Raw genomic sequence first — 17,053 nt, forward strand, 5'->3', positions numbered from 1 at the left:
AGTACACTTTGTTCTGTGGAGTTTAACATCTTTCCCTGAGACATATTTAAATAACTCGCCAAGATGATCTACGGTGTTTAAGCTAGAATGACACGCGATGTGGGCAGCGATCTTTATCTCTGTAACTTTTAGAGAATTGTCTACTTTTTACTTTGACAACCTAACTCAAATAAGGTTCTTGAACTGGAAAAAGGTTGCTTGTTGCGCTTATGTTTCTCAGTTTTTGCATGAGAAACTAGATCCCCATGATGTGCTCGAATTTGAGTTTTGCACTACTTACAATATGAATTTCCCCCCTAGTTTGATATTTTTCCAATATAATTCACTTTGGATTTGAAAATGGTGGGGGTTGATTGTTAGATCTATGAAAGAAAAGCTAAGTTCGTTTGAATTACAGCTAACGGCTTTTCCTTTTTGATCCCCATATTGTTACAATATATGATTTATATTACAGTATGTTGTGTTTTGCTTATCTCCATGTTAAAGAGGTTTGTGGGAGTGTTGGTTTCACAATAATAATAACAAAGTAACGACAGTGAGAGCTGAATAATTTACGTCAATCGTATCAAACGAGTGGGTAACTTGCAGCAGTTGCAATCCCACAGTTATTATTTTGTTCCTCGCCATCATTATGTACCCATTCCAGCCCCAAGATTCCCCCCAGCTATTTTTCACGAGCCAATAGTCTTCGCCATTGTAGTTACCATAACCCACAACGAGGACGGCGTGATCAAGACCAAATCTTGTGGAGTTGCAAGATGGCTCATAATACACCCCGTTATCGTAAAATTGAAAGCTACGATGGCGCGCGTTGATAGCAACGGAGACTGGGCCTATTGTAGCCACGGCAACGGAGATCGTGCTCCGAGAATTCGGTGATGTCTACATAACCTAGAAGAAAGTAGATTAACTAGATTCTAAGACAACAAAATTCTTGAGTTACCACGAAGAACAAAAAAGCAAAAATATTTTTCACATGTAAATCGTGAACAATAACTTACATGGATAAATTGAGGATAATGTACACAAACCTGTAACTGTAGCATTAACTGCAGAAGCTCTATAATAACAATAACCCAAATCCTTTCCAAAGTAGGGATACATTTTTTCCGTGTCTATGCCACCATTTGCTTTAATGTATTCAAAAGCATCATCCATCCATCCTCCTTTACATCCCTTGTTACCATATTTCCTGCTGCAGTCTACTAGATTTTGCTCGCTCAGCGATACCAAGTGACCAGTCTTTTTGAAATGCTGCCCTTCCAATGATCCAGTGGTGCTGAAGGCCCAACAAGAGCCACAATGTCCTGCATATAACAACTCGTTATTGGCAAACATTGTTTATGTGAAGTGTTTAGCACCATCAAGTTTATTCACAACGCTAATGCAGCTGCAAGTGTTTTTTGCCATTCGAAGTCACGTCCTTCGTGATAAGAGAAAGCAAAAAGCGAACGAATGAATAGTTAAAATAAAGTGAAGAATAACGACGATTTTTTTGAGAGCAAATATGTTTCGACATTATCATAATGCCATCTTCAGTGCAGAGTGGTTAGTGTTAAGTAATATGATACGTAATATGATATGAATAAATTAATTACAATGAATAGGATTATGATTCAGTTACTAAATATAAAATATTTACAAAAAAGGAAAAGAAAAATAAGTATTAAGAACTTATAACAAAAATATTATTATAAAGTAAATATAGTGTTGTAGTGGTGAACTTGGATATTTAAATCGGGATTAGTTTTATTAATGTGTAGAGCTTCCTTGATTTTGAGTGAGAAAGTGGATTGATCAGTGCCGATGATTTTAAAACAGGAAGGTGAGAATTTGTTTTTACATGAAGGAGAGGCTTGAAGATGTTTGTAGATAGTGGAGTTTTTGTCTGTGTGAGTATGTTCCTTTATCCTGGTAGATAATCTATATATTTACTTTATAATAATATTTTTTGTTATAAGTTCTTAATACTTATTTTTCTTTTCCTTTTTTGTAAATATTTTATATTTAGTAACTGAATCATAATCCTATTCATTGTAATTAATTTATTCATATCATATTACGTATCATATTACTTAACACTAACCACTCTGCACTGAAGATGGCATTATGATAATGTCGAAACATGTTTGCTCTCAAAAAAATCGTCGTTTTTCTCAAGTGTTTTTTAAAATTGCTGCTAATTAGAAATTAAAGTGAAGAATATATTTAAATTGCCTACAATAGAGTTCCTCAGGCGACTATTCATCCTAAACAAAATGTTCGACTTTAGGTTTCTCCAATACTTCGTAAACAACTAAACATGAATTCCCTAAACCTCATGTATAGCTTTCTCTTCACCGTGCAAGAAAACAGAACGTGTTTGCTTGTAATGGCCACTTCAAGTTTTAATAAGAGGTTGGTTACCGTTGTTATAAAAAAGGAAAATGGCGTGACTTTCGTACCTTGGTCTTTCACTCGTGTGACGTAGCCTTTCGTCCGCCAGTCCACATATTTAGGTAGTTCTACGCCAGTTGGTGCTACGAAGGTTGAGCCGGATCTTTTTATACTAATTCTCCGATTTTTTGCTCCAAGCATCGACGATCGATATTCTGTGGGAGTCAAATCACCAAATTGGTTCATCGCTAACTTAAATTTCGCCTTGCCCTTGTTGTGCTCTTTGATGTACTGTAAGAAGTCGATTTGCTTTTAAAGCTCACGTTTCTAGCTAACGATGCTATCTCTATAGGCAGGGGCAGATAAACTGCAGGTCTATCATAAACGAAAGCATGATGGACTCAGGCATTAATATAAGAGTGTTTTTACATACTTTGTGTTCTCGTAAAGTTAAAATGGTGTTCTTGCAAATGAAAATATTTTTCCTTTAGAAAGAATTATTGCATAATGATAGTAATATTTTATCATTTGATTTATGCAGTACTTTCTCCGATCGCAGTGAAAATGGAGCGACTCCTGGCTATAAAATTATTGAAATTTTTCATATTTCGTTCAATTGTTCGCATAAAACGCTTAAAAGTAAGAAAAAATGGAAGAATGACTGCGAATGAGTTTCATCTTAGTAACGTGACATTGGTTTGACCAATGTGGGACAATAATAAGACGAACTGAAACTTTTCAAAAAAACGTGTTAGCTACTGTAAAAGTTTTTAGTTAATGCGTGGAAGGACTGTCAGCATACCTCAAGATTCGACTGCCATATTGCTTTACGATACGCTTCAACATTCGGTTTCTCGTAGGTTTTACTGTGAAATTTCTTCCAAGTTTGCCATTCGCCATTATTGCCGTGTAGATCGAGTTTGTCGACTTGATAAGCTTGAAAAATAGTTACCATGTCGCATAACAGAAAGAAAGAAACAAAGACAACAAAGCCATAATGGATAAAGTCTATTGAAAAATATTGATGCCTCAAACTGCTGCAAGTTCGGAACAAAGATACTAAACATACAGATTATTGCAACATTGATACAATATCTTGCACTTATGAACTTTAAGCTAAACTGTACAACGATTGAGCCAGTGTTATTGCTGGTGAACTACGCATCCTGTCACGTGTAACTCATTTGAAAATATCAAAAGCGAGCAGTTGGCGGATTTTATTGCGCAAGATTACCCGCTGCGATTCTACTTTCAAGTTATTGTTGCACTAATAAATTCTTTAAAAGTTCAAATGTTTCCTTCCAGCGGGAATCCGTGCATGATCATCTGCGATCTGTTGATTCTCATTTTTCAATTTTATTGAATGATAAATGAATTCGGCAAACACTTATTGAACTAACTCCATCACATTACTCGGAAATTAAATACGAAATTGAGTATGTTCTTTTCTCTTCACAAGAGTAAAGATGCTAAATGAAGATATGATCTTCGCACTTTGCTGGACAATTTAAGCAATTGTCTCATGAACCTGAAAAATTCAGATGACTAAACGGGACCTCATGCGGTGCCGGTGCAGTACTCTGACCAACTGAGCTATGAAGTCACACAGAGGTCAGCAGGTCAATTTTGTTGGGCTCATGTTTTCTCGTGAAAGGAATGTCTTATGAAAGAATGTTTTATGCAGTGCGGTGTTTGAAATTAAATGAAATGAAATGAAATTTAATTTAATTTAATTTCAAACACCGCACTGCATAAAACATTCTCATAAGTAAAGATGCTACACAGTCAATAAAGCTACCACTGCTGCTTTGGTGAAAAACATACAACACAGTTTTTCCATAAATAATATATTGTGAAAATTAAGCCATCATTCTGCTATCTAGTTTAAAATGGGTCCCAGTCACTCAGACAAACTCTAGATAATGCAATGCTTCTATTAAATTTGTGTGAGAGTCGTCATTGGTAAGTAAATAATAGCAAATAGCTTTTTCACATATTACCAATGTATCAAGGACTGCAGAGGCGAGGACAATCGATAAATGGGGGGGTGGTGGGTTGTTCACATATTCATTTGTTTTAATCCGTTTTAACCACAATCTACATTGATTTCAATAGGAATTAAAAAACTTCAACCATGCATATATGAATATGCTCCCCCCCCAAATATCAATCTTGCGTGGTTTATGTGTATCCAATACCCTGGCTGACAAGGTGTCGTTGATTTCTTGAATCGGCATTTGAATCCATCATTCTGTCACAGGCAGTACAATGCACTATGAACAAAACCCAATATTGATCTATTTGCATGTTTGCAGATGTGGACGTCCACGTTGATTAAAAATTAAACGAGCTTACCTGTAAGTGAAGTTTGATTGGGATTCAACCGATCCATTGTGAAGGAACGACAGGATTACATTCATGAGATTGCGTCAGCGCCCATGTGATCAATTCTTAAAGCCTTTGTCGAGGTACTTAAATATAAATAGGGTGGGAGTAATAGAAATCATGAGTCATAAAATGGCAGATTTGGGTGGGAATGTAATCCCGTCGTTCCTTCACAATAGATCGGTAGAATCTCAATCAAACTTCACTTACAGGTGATACGCCAAAAGTCAACTTTTCTTGGTGGTTTCCTGGTTAGGTATGTTTGACAAGTTGTCAACAAAGAATGTCACGGTGTCATCTTACAATTGCATCATGCTCAAATTCAAACAGTAAATTGTTTGACACCTTTGACCAGATAATATTAGTAATTGGGCAGCTAACTTTTGGGTCAACTGTCGTAATGAAAGCTTTGCGTTTTCCGGCATTGATTTCAAATACTTCAACAAAATGTTCACATCCAGGTTTGGTTGTATCTGGGCAGACTCGGTCTTAGTTCAAATACCCCCTCGAAAAAACGATTAACTAATGGTGATTACCAACAGGTGTTGTACCAGACACTGATATGATAGTAGATAAGGCACTGCGCGCCGTATTAATACAGCGATATCCAGATCCCTTTTATACAATGTTAATAAGACCAATATAACATCCGTGATCTCGTTGGTCTCTTCATGCAGACCATGTTCAGCGGTGAACTTTAACCACTTTTTAAGTTAAACTTGATACTGCTGTTGAGTAGACGGGGCGAGAGACCACAATTATCTCAACAGCTTCACTAGTAATACCATGTCTCAACAAGGTTTGCTTGATAATATGCAAGCCACCAACTTCAGTCTGTGAGCTAGAGGATGTCGTGCATTGGGATTGTACGGCAGAACCAGAATATTGTCTTGATACGGAAGCAACACTGGATTTCCCACCATCAGTTTTGATAACCTGGGATACAAGGGTACCATTTGGGCACCACAACTATTCCAGTGGCCTTGTCCCCTTCTATCTTTTGTAATACCCTGTCAATAAGTGAAAATGGTGGAAACGCATAAAGTTTTAGATTGATCCAATTTAATGTAAATGCATCAACTGCAAATGCTCCAGGGTCTGGTTGTTATGATACATAACATTTGGTTTGAAATTTAGTCTCGAGGCAAATAAGTCTATATTAGGCTGAAAAAAATTGTTTCACAATTTTGGCAAACAGAGCTTGTTAAGATGCCACTCAGTTTGATCATGGAAATGTCTAGAAGCATAGTTAGCCTCAACATTCTCACTCCCTGGTAAGTGACATGCACTAAGCCAAATATTCCATGATAGACACCAATTGAAAACAATTGCTGTTCTCTCAATATACAGTGCAACTGTACAGTGCAAGAAGTAATTTGGTAAATACTCTAGGAGCACAATCTAAACAATAGGGCAGACATGTGAACTGAAATATCTGATTCCCACACAAATTTTAAGTATCTTTGATGTGATTTATAGATCAGTACTGAGTAATAAGCATCCCGGATATCTAAGGAGGCCATAAAACAGCTCGGTTTCATCATAGTAATCACGATGAAGGGATCTTTAAATGTCTATTGCGTACAAATTCATAGAATTTCTTCAAATTTAATATAATATGGAAAGACTCATCCTTTTTGGTGGTTAGGAAGATGGGTGAAATAAATTCTCCTCTTCATGCTGGCTTAATGAGATAACTCCTTTGCACAATAGATTATTAATTTCTGTTGAAACAATTCCATAAATTGATTTTCCTTATGGTAAAGACAAAGATTGAAATCCGTCAGTGAGACTTGAATGGGGGGTTAAGGGCATGCAACCTGAACGCCGAAATGCTTTATTGTATTTACTCTAAGACGCTATTTCTAGGCCACGTGTTTTAGAAGGGCAGCTTCCTGTTTCATGTGTCAATAAATGTCTTCAGTGAATGAAAACAGCAAAACTCGCTTAGCTGGACGAAATTTGCAAGTTGCCTCCCTAATGAACGCGGTTTCAAATTTTCTGCCAGTGTAATACACTTCATGACTGTCACGGGCTTGGAGAAGCGTTCCGAAAATATGCCATTGACTGAGTAGTCACATTTATCTGATGATCTACGGAAACGGAGTTTCTCAACCGAAAGTCGAATCTCTTTGAAAGAACTCTTAACTACGCATTTTGACTTGACCAATCATATAATGTGGGTGGGTGGCTCACCTCCCACCTGGTCCTTCGACCTGTTCATACTTCATTTTCAAAAATAGTTTATTTTTTTAATATATTACGTAGATAGAACAACTAAATAACATCAAGTATTGTACATAAATAAGTTTTTTTCATACATTTTGCTGTCTATAATAAGTAGAGAGTAGTGATTATTTATTTTGTCTCAAAAACGTAGCAAGATTGTTCAAAATTGCTCAATCATTGGTGTTCAGCTCGAAATGGTGAATTCTTTGGCAACATAAGACACCATCCTTGATAAGGCTGTACAGATGGTATGTTGTCATCATTCTCGTGAAGCTTATAACCCAGACATCCAGCAACTAATGCAGCCTCATCAGCTAAACCTGACGGATGTGAAAGAGTTAGCGGTACCGTGACAAGTCCACTTGTAAAATCACTGAAATCTGCAGGACTTTTTAAGTTTGCCATGAGCTGTGGGATCCATCCTTCGTAGAGCGAGGTCCTGAACCAAATCCTTCTTCGCTGACAATTTTTGACCACCATTCGCAATCAGGTTCACCACAGTAAGTTGCAAGCAGTTTCTTAAATATATTTTCCGCCAGTTTCCACCATTCTTGTGGTATCCCAACTCATGCTCAATCGGTTTAAGAAGATTTTGGAGTGCATCTAGTTTTCCAATAAGTTTCCTCCAATCTTCCTCAGTGCCAAGCATTTCAACAGCTGGAATACCACATGTCAAACACATTCTATAAAACAATAAAAATGAAACTGTTTCATCATTCATGTTATCACATAACGCATTGTATAAATTGTGGCCAATTGGTCTCATGCATATTTTGCAAGGACAATCCTGTCGCAGGAATAAATACATAAAAGTTGCCACCTGTATTCAAAGAACTCCTGTAATGAAGACATCAAAGTGATTTGGGATACAATCTTTTGCACTGGTGTGCTTGATGAGAAATCAGCAGATATCAGATCAACATAACCAGGAACTTTGACATTCTTTGATATTTCATGTGACATGGCATCAAAAAATGAAGAGTAGTTTACATCATAGATATTATTACAATTCACTTCTACTTCCAATGCTTTCTTGCCTGAAATTTGTTTAAAATTCATGAATAATGAAAGTGTATTTACAAGAATTTCAGTTCAGAAAGGGCATATGTGAGCCATCATTTCTAGGGGGACAGTTGATATTTTCCCGAACTCCCCAGATTTCAAATTACATGTCAAAATTTGTTTCACCAGTATATAATCTTCAAATTATCTTGAGATCCCCCGATGTTAATCATTGTAATTATTAACTATGCTATCCCTTCGATAGTGCTAGGATTCAAGTACATTAATAAACATACACTATGTCTAAAATCGGACTTCACAAATATTTGCATACATGCCAACCTTCGTGTTCAACAAACATCTTCCGTACGTTTTCATGTTTTGAATGTTTGTCAATGGCGATGGCGACCTTTCTGATGACAACAAACCACCAGTCTTCGGGAGACGTTCGCAGTTTCCAATGATTATTATAAGCCAACAAAATTGACGAAAATAAACCAACGTCTGCGCTTGAATAGATCAAATCCTCAGAACCCAACGTGACGCTTCGATCGCCAACATTTTCGCGAATGTTTTCGTTTTCTGTGTCTTTTTCACTTTGTTTAAGTTTTCTTTCCAAATCTTTAGCAGCTTCTTCAAAGAAATATTTGGCTTCGCGACGACGTCTCAAGTCGTTAGTCTCGTCTCTAATGAACGCGGTTTCAAATTTTCTGCCAGGGTAATACACTTCATGACTGTTACGGACTTCAAGATATGAAATGACTGTCACGGACTTCAAGATATGGAATGGCAGAGCTGTCTTATGCCTTGATATTTTGTTACGTCTTGTTAATTCATCATTATATGCGGTCCATTCGTCTTTATATGCAGTGATACTTTCGTTATATGCAGTCCATTTACATTATTTACTTTTCATTATACCTTAACTTATTATGTGGTTATTTCGTTATGTGGTTATTTCGTTATGTGGTAATTTCGTTATGTGGTAATTTCGTTATGTGGTAATTTCGTTATGTGGTAATTTCGTTATGTGGTTATTTCGTTATGTGGTTATTTCGTTACGTGGTAATTTCGTTATGTGGTAATTTCGTTATGTGGTTATTTCGTTATGTGGTAATTTCGTTATGTGGTAATTTCGTTATGTGGTTATTTTGTTATGTGGTTATTTCGTTATGTGGTAATTTCGTTATGTGGTTATTTCGTTAAGTGGTAATTTCGTTATGTGGTAATTTCGTTATGTGGTAATTTCGTTATGTGGTTATTTCGTTATGTGGTAATTTCGTTATGTTGTAATTTCGTTATGTGGTTATTTCATTTGTGGTCATTTTTATTTCTTCGTTATGTGATGTCTAACATGAAGTACCTTCGATTAACTGAAACACAGGCTCAAATTGAACCATTTGTAATTTGTAACAAACGATTTGTTCAACACGTTGTATAGCCAAATAGTCAATAGGCAATAGTATTTGCGTCGTGCGTCATTTTTGCCAGATATAATGGATAAAATATTAGAAAAGGCAGGTCTCTTGAGTTTGTTTGAGAGATTTGATGAAGAAAGGATTGAGCCTGACGTAGTTTTAGCTATGACGTAGTTTAGCAAGAAGCGTTCCAAAAATATGCCATGACTGAGTCGTCACGTTTATCAAATGATCTACGGAAACGGAGTTTCTCAACCGAAAGCCGAATCTTTTTGAAAGAACTCTTAACTCCCCATTTTGACTTGACCAATCATATAATGTGGGTAGGTGGCTCACCTACTACCTGTTCATACTTCATTTTCAAAAATAGTTTATTTTTTTGATATATTACGTAGATAGAACGACTAAATAACATCAAGTATTTTAAATAAATAAGTTTTTATCATACATTTTGCTGTCTATAATAAGTAGAGAGTAGTGATTATTTATTTTGTCTTAAAAACGTAGCAAGATTGTTCAAAATTGCTCAATCATTGGTGTTCGACTCGAAATGGTGAATTCTTTGGCAACATAAGACACCATCCTTGATAAGGCTGTACAGATGGTATGTTGTCATCATTCTCGTGAAGCTTATAACCCAGACATCCAGCAACTAATGCAGCCTCATCAGCTAAGCCTGACGGATGTGAAAGAGTAAGCGGTACCGTGACAAGTCCACTTGTAAAATCACTGAAATCTGCAGGACTTTTTAAGTTTGCCATGAACTGTGGGATCCATCCTTCATAGCGCCGAGGTCCTGAACCAAATCCTTCTTTGCTGACAATTTTTGACCACCATTCACAATCAGGTTTACCACAGTAAGTTGCAAGCAGTTTCTTAAATATATTTTCTGCCAGTCTCCACCATTCGAGTGGTATCCCCAACTCATGCTTAATCGGTTTAAGAAGATTTTGGAGTGCATCTAGTTTTTCAATAAGTTTCCTCCAATCTTCCTCAGTGCCAAGCATTTCAACAGCTGGAATCCCACACAAGAAATGCATTCTATAAAACAATGAAACTGTTTCATCATTCATGTTATGACATAAAGCATTGTATAAATTGTGACCAATTTGTTTCATGCAAATTTCGCAGAGACTGTGAAAATCCTGTAGCAGGAATAAATACATAAAAGTTGCCACCTGTATTCAAAGAACTCCTGTAATGAAGACATCAAAGTGATTTGCGATACAATCTTTTGCACTGGTGTGCTCGATGAGAAATCAGCAGATATCAGATCAACATAACCAGGAACTTTGACATTCTTTGATATTTCACAAGACATGGTGTCGAAAAAAGTGGTGTAGTTTACATCATAGATATTATTAGAATTCACTTTTACTTCCAAGGTTTTCTTGCCTGAAATTTGTTTAAAATTCATGAATAATGAAAGTGTATTTACAAGAATTTCAGTTCGGAAAGGGCATATGTGAGCCATCATTTCAAGAGGGGGGGCAGTTGATATTTTCCTGAACTCCCCAGATTTCAAATTACAAGTCAAAATTTGTTTCACTAGTATTTTTTACTGTACGAACGTTGAAAATTTGCCCAAATTTTTAATCTTTAAATCGTATTGAGCCCTCCAATGTTAATTATTTTAATTATTAACTGTGCTTGCCCATCGATTGTTCTATGATTCAAGTCGGACTTCATAAAATCGGACTTCACAAGTATTTTCATACATGCCAACCTTTGTGTTCAACAAACATCTTCCGTATTTTTTCATGTTTTGAATGTTTGTCAATGGCGATGGCGACCTTTCTGATGACAACAAACCACCAGTCTTCGGGAGACGTTCGCAGTTTCAAATGATTATTATAAGCCAACAAAATTGACGAAAATAAACCAACGTCTGCGCTTGAATGGATCAAATCTTCAGAACCCAACGTGACACTTCGATCGCCAACATTTTCGCGAGTGTTTTCGTTTTCTGTGTCTTTTTCACGTCGTTTGAGCTTTCTTTCCAAATTTTTAGCAGCCTCTTCAAAGAAATATTTGGCTTCGCGACGACGTCCTAAGTGGTTAGTCTCGCCTCCTAATGAACGAGGTTTCAAATCTTCAGCCAGAATAATACACTTCATGATTGTTACGGACAGAATGATCCAATACAAACTGTCAACTATAAAGTTGTAAACATAGTAAAGACAAAGAGACAAAACATTTGTTTTCGTACTCTTCTTTATATACGATAATAATGGCGAGCCCACAATCCATCGGGACGAATCGTGATCGGTCGTGCTTGACGTCATGAGTCTGACGTATGCAAATGCTTTAGCTTAAAAATATGGCGGCAAAGAATAGACGTGTGAAAGTTATAAGAGAAAAACTTGAGGTTAACACTATTTGGAAGACTTAAAATGCTTTTTTTGATAGCTTTTCAGTATACGTACTTATGTTATGTTTGTATTGAGGAGTTGAACCCGGGGAAGAGTGATTGAATAAGAGATTTTTTCTACTAGGCCCTTTGTTGTCCATATGTTGAAAATGTTGATGAATCTTGGATGTCCGAGTTGCTTTTTAAACCGGGAGAACCGAGGCTACGTCTAATTCAGTGGCTTCTTTCCAAGTAAGTGGTTATTGATGCATTTCACTGCTGTATTAAATGAATAGCAGAGTTGAATAGAACAAATATACAAACAAATAACTTAAATAACTTGGGAGTATTTATAGATGACTTGCCTAGTGTATGGAATAATCTGGCAGGCAGATTGATCTCAAGAGAGGTTCACCATTGTTGCTAGAGTCGGTCAAAACCACTCGACCAAATCTGCCTGCTGGCAAAATGCAAACAAGGCAAGTCGTCTATTTAATACCATGTTTCATAATCAAGTACTGGCAAGCCTGGCCGGTACCACAACTTTTTTTATAATCCTAACCTGATTTTTAATGGCCATAAACTGCAAAGTTTATAAACTGCACACATAACATTTGAATTTGAATGTATAAAAGCCTAGTTTTCTCAAAATTAGACACCCAAGATCTCTTTTGTGCAGTACAAACTTTCCAGTCTGGTTTTTGGCAGTCTTTGTGGCAGAGTATTATACCATTGTGCCTAAACTTGTTAGACATTCAATAAAACTTAATGTGGTCATGCATTTCACCAACTAGGTTTGATCCTCAGCTTGAAGAACTTTTAGACAGTCATCATGCGGTTTTGAGCAACTTATCGGATTCCAGAGTTTCAAGTATGTAAAATTAAAATGCTTTGAAAATATTACAATGTATGCATGTCTATCAATCCAAAGTAAAAGGTTTTTTGTTTCAAATTGTTCTAGAGTTGTTATTCTGTGCAAATTTATTGGCTCTTTGTCGTGATGATGACGTTGACCTTATAACTGTAAGTATTGACACTTCATGAGAGAAGTTAAATAGATTCCAGGGGAGGTAGGACCTTAACATCACCTCATGGAATCTAACCTTCTTTAACATAATGTTCATCCAATAAAATATGAAGATGGTTCGAAGTACTTAGATTTTGTCCTTGAAAATGTTTAATGGCAGTTAAATTTGCTTATTTCATCTTGTAAAGGGAAAATCCTCAAAATCCAAGCAACTGGCTTTATATGAACATTTAATTGATCTCTTGTTCATTGTGGAAGACCTTTCTCATCCATCTGTAAATGCTCGTCTTAAATCAGAAGGCAGCTACAGCCAACCAGTGTAAGTAGTATTGCACATATTACTTTTGTCCCCTCCCCTCCCCTCTCAATTACCCGTCTGCCAATGGAGTAATTGCAGCCAACCAGTGTAAGTAGTATTGCATATATTACTTTTGTCCCACCCCCTCCCCCCTCAATAACCCATCTGCCAATGGAGTAATTGCAGTCAACCAGTGTAAGTAGTATTGCATATATTACTTTTGTCCCACCCCCCCCTCAATAACCCATATGCCAATGGAGTAATTGCAGTCAACCAGTATATTTTTTGGGATGTGGCTTAACACCCACTTTTGCCCCTTCCCTCCTTGTTAAAATTTGTCTGGCTAAAAGTTTGTAGCATGAATCAAGGCTGTAAACACTATTGGATGCTTTATTGAAATTCACATAGCTTGTATCTTTCCATGGATTGATTTAAGGGAGGGGTGCAGGGGCTGTGCATCCCCTAGCCTTGGCTAGAAGTTGTGCAAATTTCGCCACAAAATATTAATATAACAACCATTTAAACTAACACAACTGTCAAACATTATATCTCTAAGGGTCTCAAATCAAACCCACAAAAAATCTCACATGTGAATGACATAATGACACCCATGAAGAAGCCACCAAAATTTAATCCAAACTAGACTGACAAAACGACGTCTTATAAAAACCACAGCAGGACCTCCACAAAATCCCTTTCGATACATCCTTGTATCTTTCTCTTGCAGAAAGATATTGGAAATCGTTGCATCAGACGCATGCGCGTATCTGGATGCTGTGTGTCAAACTGAGACACTTGATGAAATATTTAAGTCCAAGATTCACTTGTTCCCGCCTGATATCGAGAAGAAACTGGTTTCTATGACTGCTGACGAGACTGACAGGTTAATAAATCGTTAGGTGCAACAAAATATAGTATTTTTTGTTCTGGTTACGAGATGGTGGTTAAAACGCTCTTTAAAGCAGTTGGGGCTCATCACCCCTCAAGATTTAAGCTTATGGAGAGAATTTCTTTTAAAATTGTAGGTTATTTCATACACCAGAAATCAATGAGCTTACTGCCCAGGCAAATGTCATTGAAGGAGAGTTGAATAAACAAAGTGAGATTCTTAATGATCTTCAAACTAAGGTGAATGTTTAATTTTATTTTTCTGCTCATTTTCTGCAACTGTATATTTTAAAGCAATCTAAAATTTGAGATTTGTGGTGGACAATTTGTGGAGGAGTTTAGGGAAAGGGTCTGCACTTCTTTGAGCCTTTGCTTGAGGGGGTGCAGGAGGGTTTTAGGGGAGAGGTATCTGCACTTCTTAGAGCCTTGGTTAGAGAGTGTACAGGGGGGTTTAGGGGAGGGGTATGCACTTCTTTGAGCCTTAGTTAGAGGGTGTACAGGAGGGGCTTAGAGGAGGGGTCTGCACTTCTTTGAGCCTTGGTTAGAGGGTGTACAGGAGGGTTTAGGGAGGGTCTGCACTTCTTTGAGCCTTGGTTGGAGGGTGTACAGGAGGGGTTTAAGGGAGGGGTATGCGCTCCTTTGATCATTGGTTAGATGGGGTGCAGGAGGGGCTACCTACAAAATATTAAAACACCTAAGTGTTCAGCAAAAGTAATCTGTAATTGTTATTAATGTTTAATGGAGGTCACTTACAAAATATCCCAATCTTTAGAATAACGTACCTGGTATCAGAAATTAATAAGAAAAAGTCCAGCATGGTACAGCAATAGTCGATACTTAAATCTCCTCCAAACTAGACCCCCCCCTCTTCTACGAAAACATCGTTAATCCATCCATCGTTTTACAAACATATTTTTCCCGTAGTGCGTTATTGGTGATGATGCAGAAAGTTTGAGCAATGTCAGCAGAACGCTATCTCTTACGATGTCCACACTGTCTCAAACACTTGAAACGTTTTATCATTGTTATGAAACTGAGATAAAACAATGGTCGATAAGAGAGAAACCACACTTATCTGGTGGGTTATTGACTATCTCTTCTAAATGTACCAGTATTGTAATGTTCATCTTGTTGGTGGGTTATTGAATATCTCTTCTAAATGTACCAGTATTGTAATGTTCATCTTGTTGGTAGGTTATTGAATATCTCTTCTAAATGTACCAGTATTGTAATGTTCATCTTGTTGGTGGGTTATTGAATATCTCTTCTAAATGTACCAGTATTGTAATGTTCATCTTGTTGGTGGGTTATTGAATTTCTCTTCTAAATGTACCAGTATTGTAACGTTCATCTTGTGGACTATCGATGTTTTTCCTCCTGTGGAAAAGTGTTCCAAGATGGTTTTTTTTAACAAAATTACTCGAAGGAAAATTTTCGTTTCTCGCAGAAAGTGTTTCGAAATTATTTATAGAAGAGATTTTAAATATATGGGATGCGAAATTGTTAACCCAGACGGCTTGGGTTTTGACATACGTTCGAGCATTTATTTTCATGTGCAAATATGATTTTGTGCTTTATTTGCTAATTTATATTTTTTATATGTTGCCTATAGAACTTGGTATCGTTTTTAAACGAATATTCATACTGCTTGATAAACTTCTTCAGGTAAATCTTCTTCTTTTTCCTTGTCTTGCTTCATGTCGTTTTAAAACTGCTATATTTAATCATTTACACTAATTTTCCTGTACATACTTTTAGATATTATCCAAGTTGGAGTTAACGAAGATGAGCTATCTGAAAATAAATGGTTTAGAAACATTCGACGGGGAAAGGAACACAGGTATACTAAATTGATTTCCACTCAATCCGCTTTAGTCATTATTTTGTATTTCTTGAAGATATTTCATGGACCTTTATTTCTAGATCATTCATTACCATATGGGCAAGTCGCGTTGAACAAACTAAATGATTTCATCAACACACTGGAGCAATCGTTAAAAAGGAAAACTGAAGTTGAATATGACGATTCTGATTCACTCTAATACTTTTCTATGGCGTCTTACTCTCACATTGTGCCAAGGTAGGACAATAATTTTCTATACATTCAGGAGTGGTATAATTGCATAATTCTCTTTTAATTCAGTCGACAAATCATTGATCAGGTGTGTGCATTATACGTAGTGGTAAAGCGCATGCGCATATCAGGAGATAGATTTTAAATTTCGGTGGGACTAGAAAAAATGGTAAGACTTGTGAATGCGAGTTTGTAGTATTTGTTCCTTGTAAGTTATCATTTGTTGACACATTGCCTCTAACCAACTTCGGTATGTTTTAATCTAACGATTGTCTTTTCCAATGCGTTTTTACCTTGGTATCTTTCTCCGAGGGATTTTGCTCGGTGGTCTTTACCAGAAGTTCTTTACCCGAGCGTCTTTCTCCGAGGGATTTTACTCGGTGGTCTTTACCTGGTGGTCTATACTCAAAATTTTCTCCTAAAGTCTTCACCCGAATCTTGATCTGTAAGCTTTCACCTTGTGTTGTTAATTTCAGAGTCTTTACCTGGAGGTGTTTACCTCAGGATATTTACCTTGGAGATGTTTACCCCAGAGTCTTTACTTGTGGAGGTGTTTGCCTCAGACTCTTTACCTGGAGATGTTTACCCCAGAGTCTTTACTTGTGGAGGTGTTTGCCTCAGACTCTTTACCTGAAGATGTTTACCCCAGAGTCTTTACTTGTGGAGGTGTTTGCCTCAGACTCTTTACCTGGAGATGTTTACCCCAGAGTCTTTACTAGTGGAGGTGTTTACCTCAGACTCTTTACCTGGAGATGTTTACCCCAGAGTCTTTACCTGTGGAGGTGTTTACCTCAGGATATTTACCCTGGAGATGTTTACCCCAGAGTCTTTACCTGTGGAGGTGTTTACCTCAGACTCTTTACCTGGAGATGTTTACCCCAGAGTCTTTACCTGTGGAGGTGTTTACCTCAGGATATTTACCTGGAGGTGTTTACCCCAGAGTCTTTACCTGTGGAGGTGTTTACCTCAGACTCTTTACCTGGAGATGTTTACCCCAGAGTCTTTA

The 17,053-nt window shown here is 37.0% G+C and overlaps 3 protein-coding genes, 1 long non-coding RNA gene and 1 pseudogene across 5 annotated transcripts; 1 reads left to right on the top strand and 4 right to left on the bottom strand.

Moving 5' to 3' along the window:
• Positions 1–300: 300 nt before the first annotated feature.
• Positions 301–3,486, bottom strand: LOC124450653 (annotated as a pseudogene).
• Positions 3,487–6,987: 3,501 nt separating this feature from the next.
• LOC124452280 lies at positions 6,988–9,768 on the bottom strand. Its single transcript, XM_047002860.1, is given in 6 exon segments — positions 6,988–7,421; positions 7,424–7,552; positions 7,555–7,673; positions 7,811–8,027; positions 8,335–8,867; positions 9,764–9,768. Coding segments are annotated over 6 exon segments (1,260 nt in total). The 3' UTR covers positions 6,988–7,164.
• On the bottom strand, positions 9,764–11,642 carry LOC124450648. Its single transcript, XM_047001291.1, has 3 exons — positions 11,137–11,642; positions 10,589–10,805; positions 9,764–10,451 (listed from the first exon to the last, which is right to left on the bottom strand). The coding sequence occupies exons 1-3, from the start codon at positions 11,525–11,527 to the stop codon at positions 9,941–9,943; spliced, it is 1,119 nt and encodes a 372-aa protein (XP_046857247.1). The 5' UTR covers positions 11,528–11,642; the 3' UTR covers positions 9,764–9,940.
• Positions 11,594–16,111, top strand: LOC124450649. 2 transcript variants are annotated; one of them, XM_047001292.1, is made up of 11 exons: positions 11,594–11,778; positions 11,906–12,012; positions 12,555–12,631; positions 12,698–12,783; positions 12,976–13,106; positions 13,813–13,968; positions 14,111–14,213; positions 14,898–15,051; positions 15,586–15,638; positions 15,732–15,813; positions 15,897–16,111. In XM_047001292.1, exons 1-11 carry the CDS (start codon positions 11,731–11,733, stop codon positions 16,013–16,015), a joined length of 1,116 nt encoding a protein of 371 aa, XP_046857248.1. In that variant the 5' UTR covers positions 11,594–11,730; the 3' UTR covers positions 16,016–16,111. The 2 variants fall into 2 exon arrangements, with proteins under 2 accessions (XP_046857248.1, XP_046857249.1); XM_047001293.1 differs by having other exon boundaries at positions 11,595–11,778; positions 12,722–12,783.
• LOC124450663 lies at positions 15,496–16,007 on the bottom strand. The gene is made up of 2 exons (XR_006950149.1): positions 15,909–16,007; positions 15,496–15,767 (listed from the first exon to the last, which is right to left on the bottom strand). It is a non-coding gene; the product is annotated as an uncharacterized LOC124450663 (long non-coding RNA).
• Positions 16,112–17,053: the final 942 nt, after the last annotated feature.

The sequence above is a fragment of the Xenia sp. Carnegie-2017 genome, unplaced genomic scaffold (genome assembly GCF_021976095.1).
Source record: "Xenia sp. Carnegie-2017 unplaced genomic scaffold, XeniaSp_v1 HiC_scaffold_24, whole genome shotgun sequence".
Taxonomy (NCBI): domain Eukaryota; kingdom Metazoa; phylum Cnidaria; class Anthozoa; order Malacalcyonacea; family Xeniidae; genus Xenia; species Xenia sp. Carnegie-2017.

What these genes read in the sequence shown, in the direction of transcription:
- LOC124450648 (XM_047001291.1), bottom strand. Translation starts at nt 11,527, where the DNA reads ATGAAGTGTATTATTCTGGCTGAAGATTTGAAACCTCGTTCATTAGGA. An exon ending in GATGTTTGTTGAACACAAAG is followed by an intron (nt 10,806 to 11,136) that starts GTTGGCATGTAT and finishes AACAAATTTCAG; the next exon opens with GCAAGAAAACCTTGGAAGTA. An exon ending in CAGGAGTTCTTTGAATACAG is followed by an intron (nt 10,452 to 10,588) that starts GTGGCAACTTTT and finishes ATTGTTTTATAG; the next exon opens with AATGCATTTCTTGTGTGGGA.
- LOC124450649 (XM_047001292.1), top strand. Translation starts at nt 11,731, where the DNA reads ATGGCGGCAAAGAATAGACGTGTGAAAGTTATAAGAGAAAAACTTGAG. An exon ending in GGCAGCTACAGCCAACCAGT is followed by an intron (nt 13,107 to 13,812) that starts GTAAGTAGTATT and finishes TTTCTCTTGCAG; the next exon opens with AAAGATATTGGAAATCGTTG. An exon ending in ACTGCTGACGAGACTGACAG is followed by an intron (nt 13,969 to 14,110) that starts GTTAATAAATCG and finishes TTAAAATTGTAG; the next exon opens with GTTATTTCATACACCAGAAA.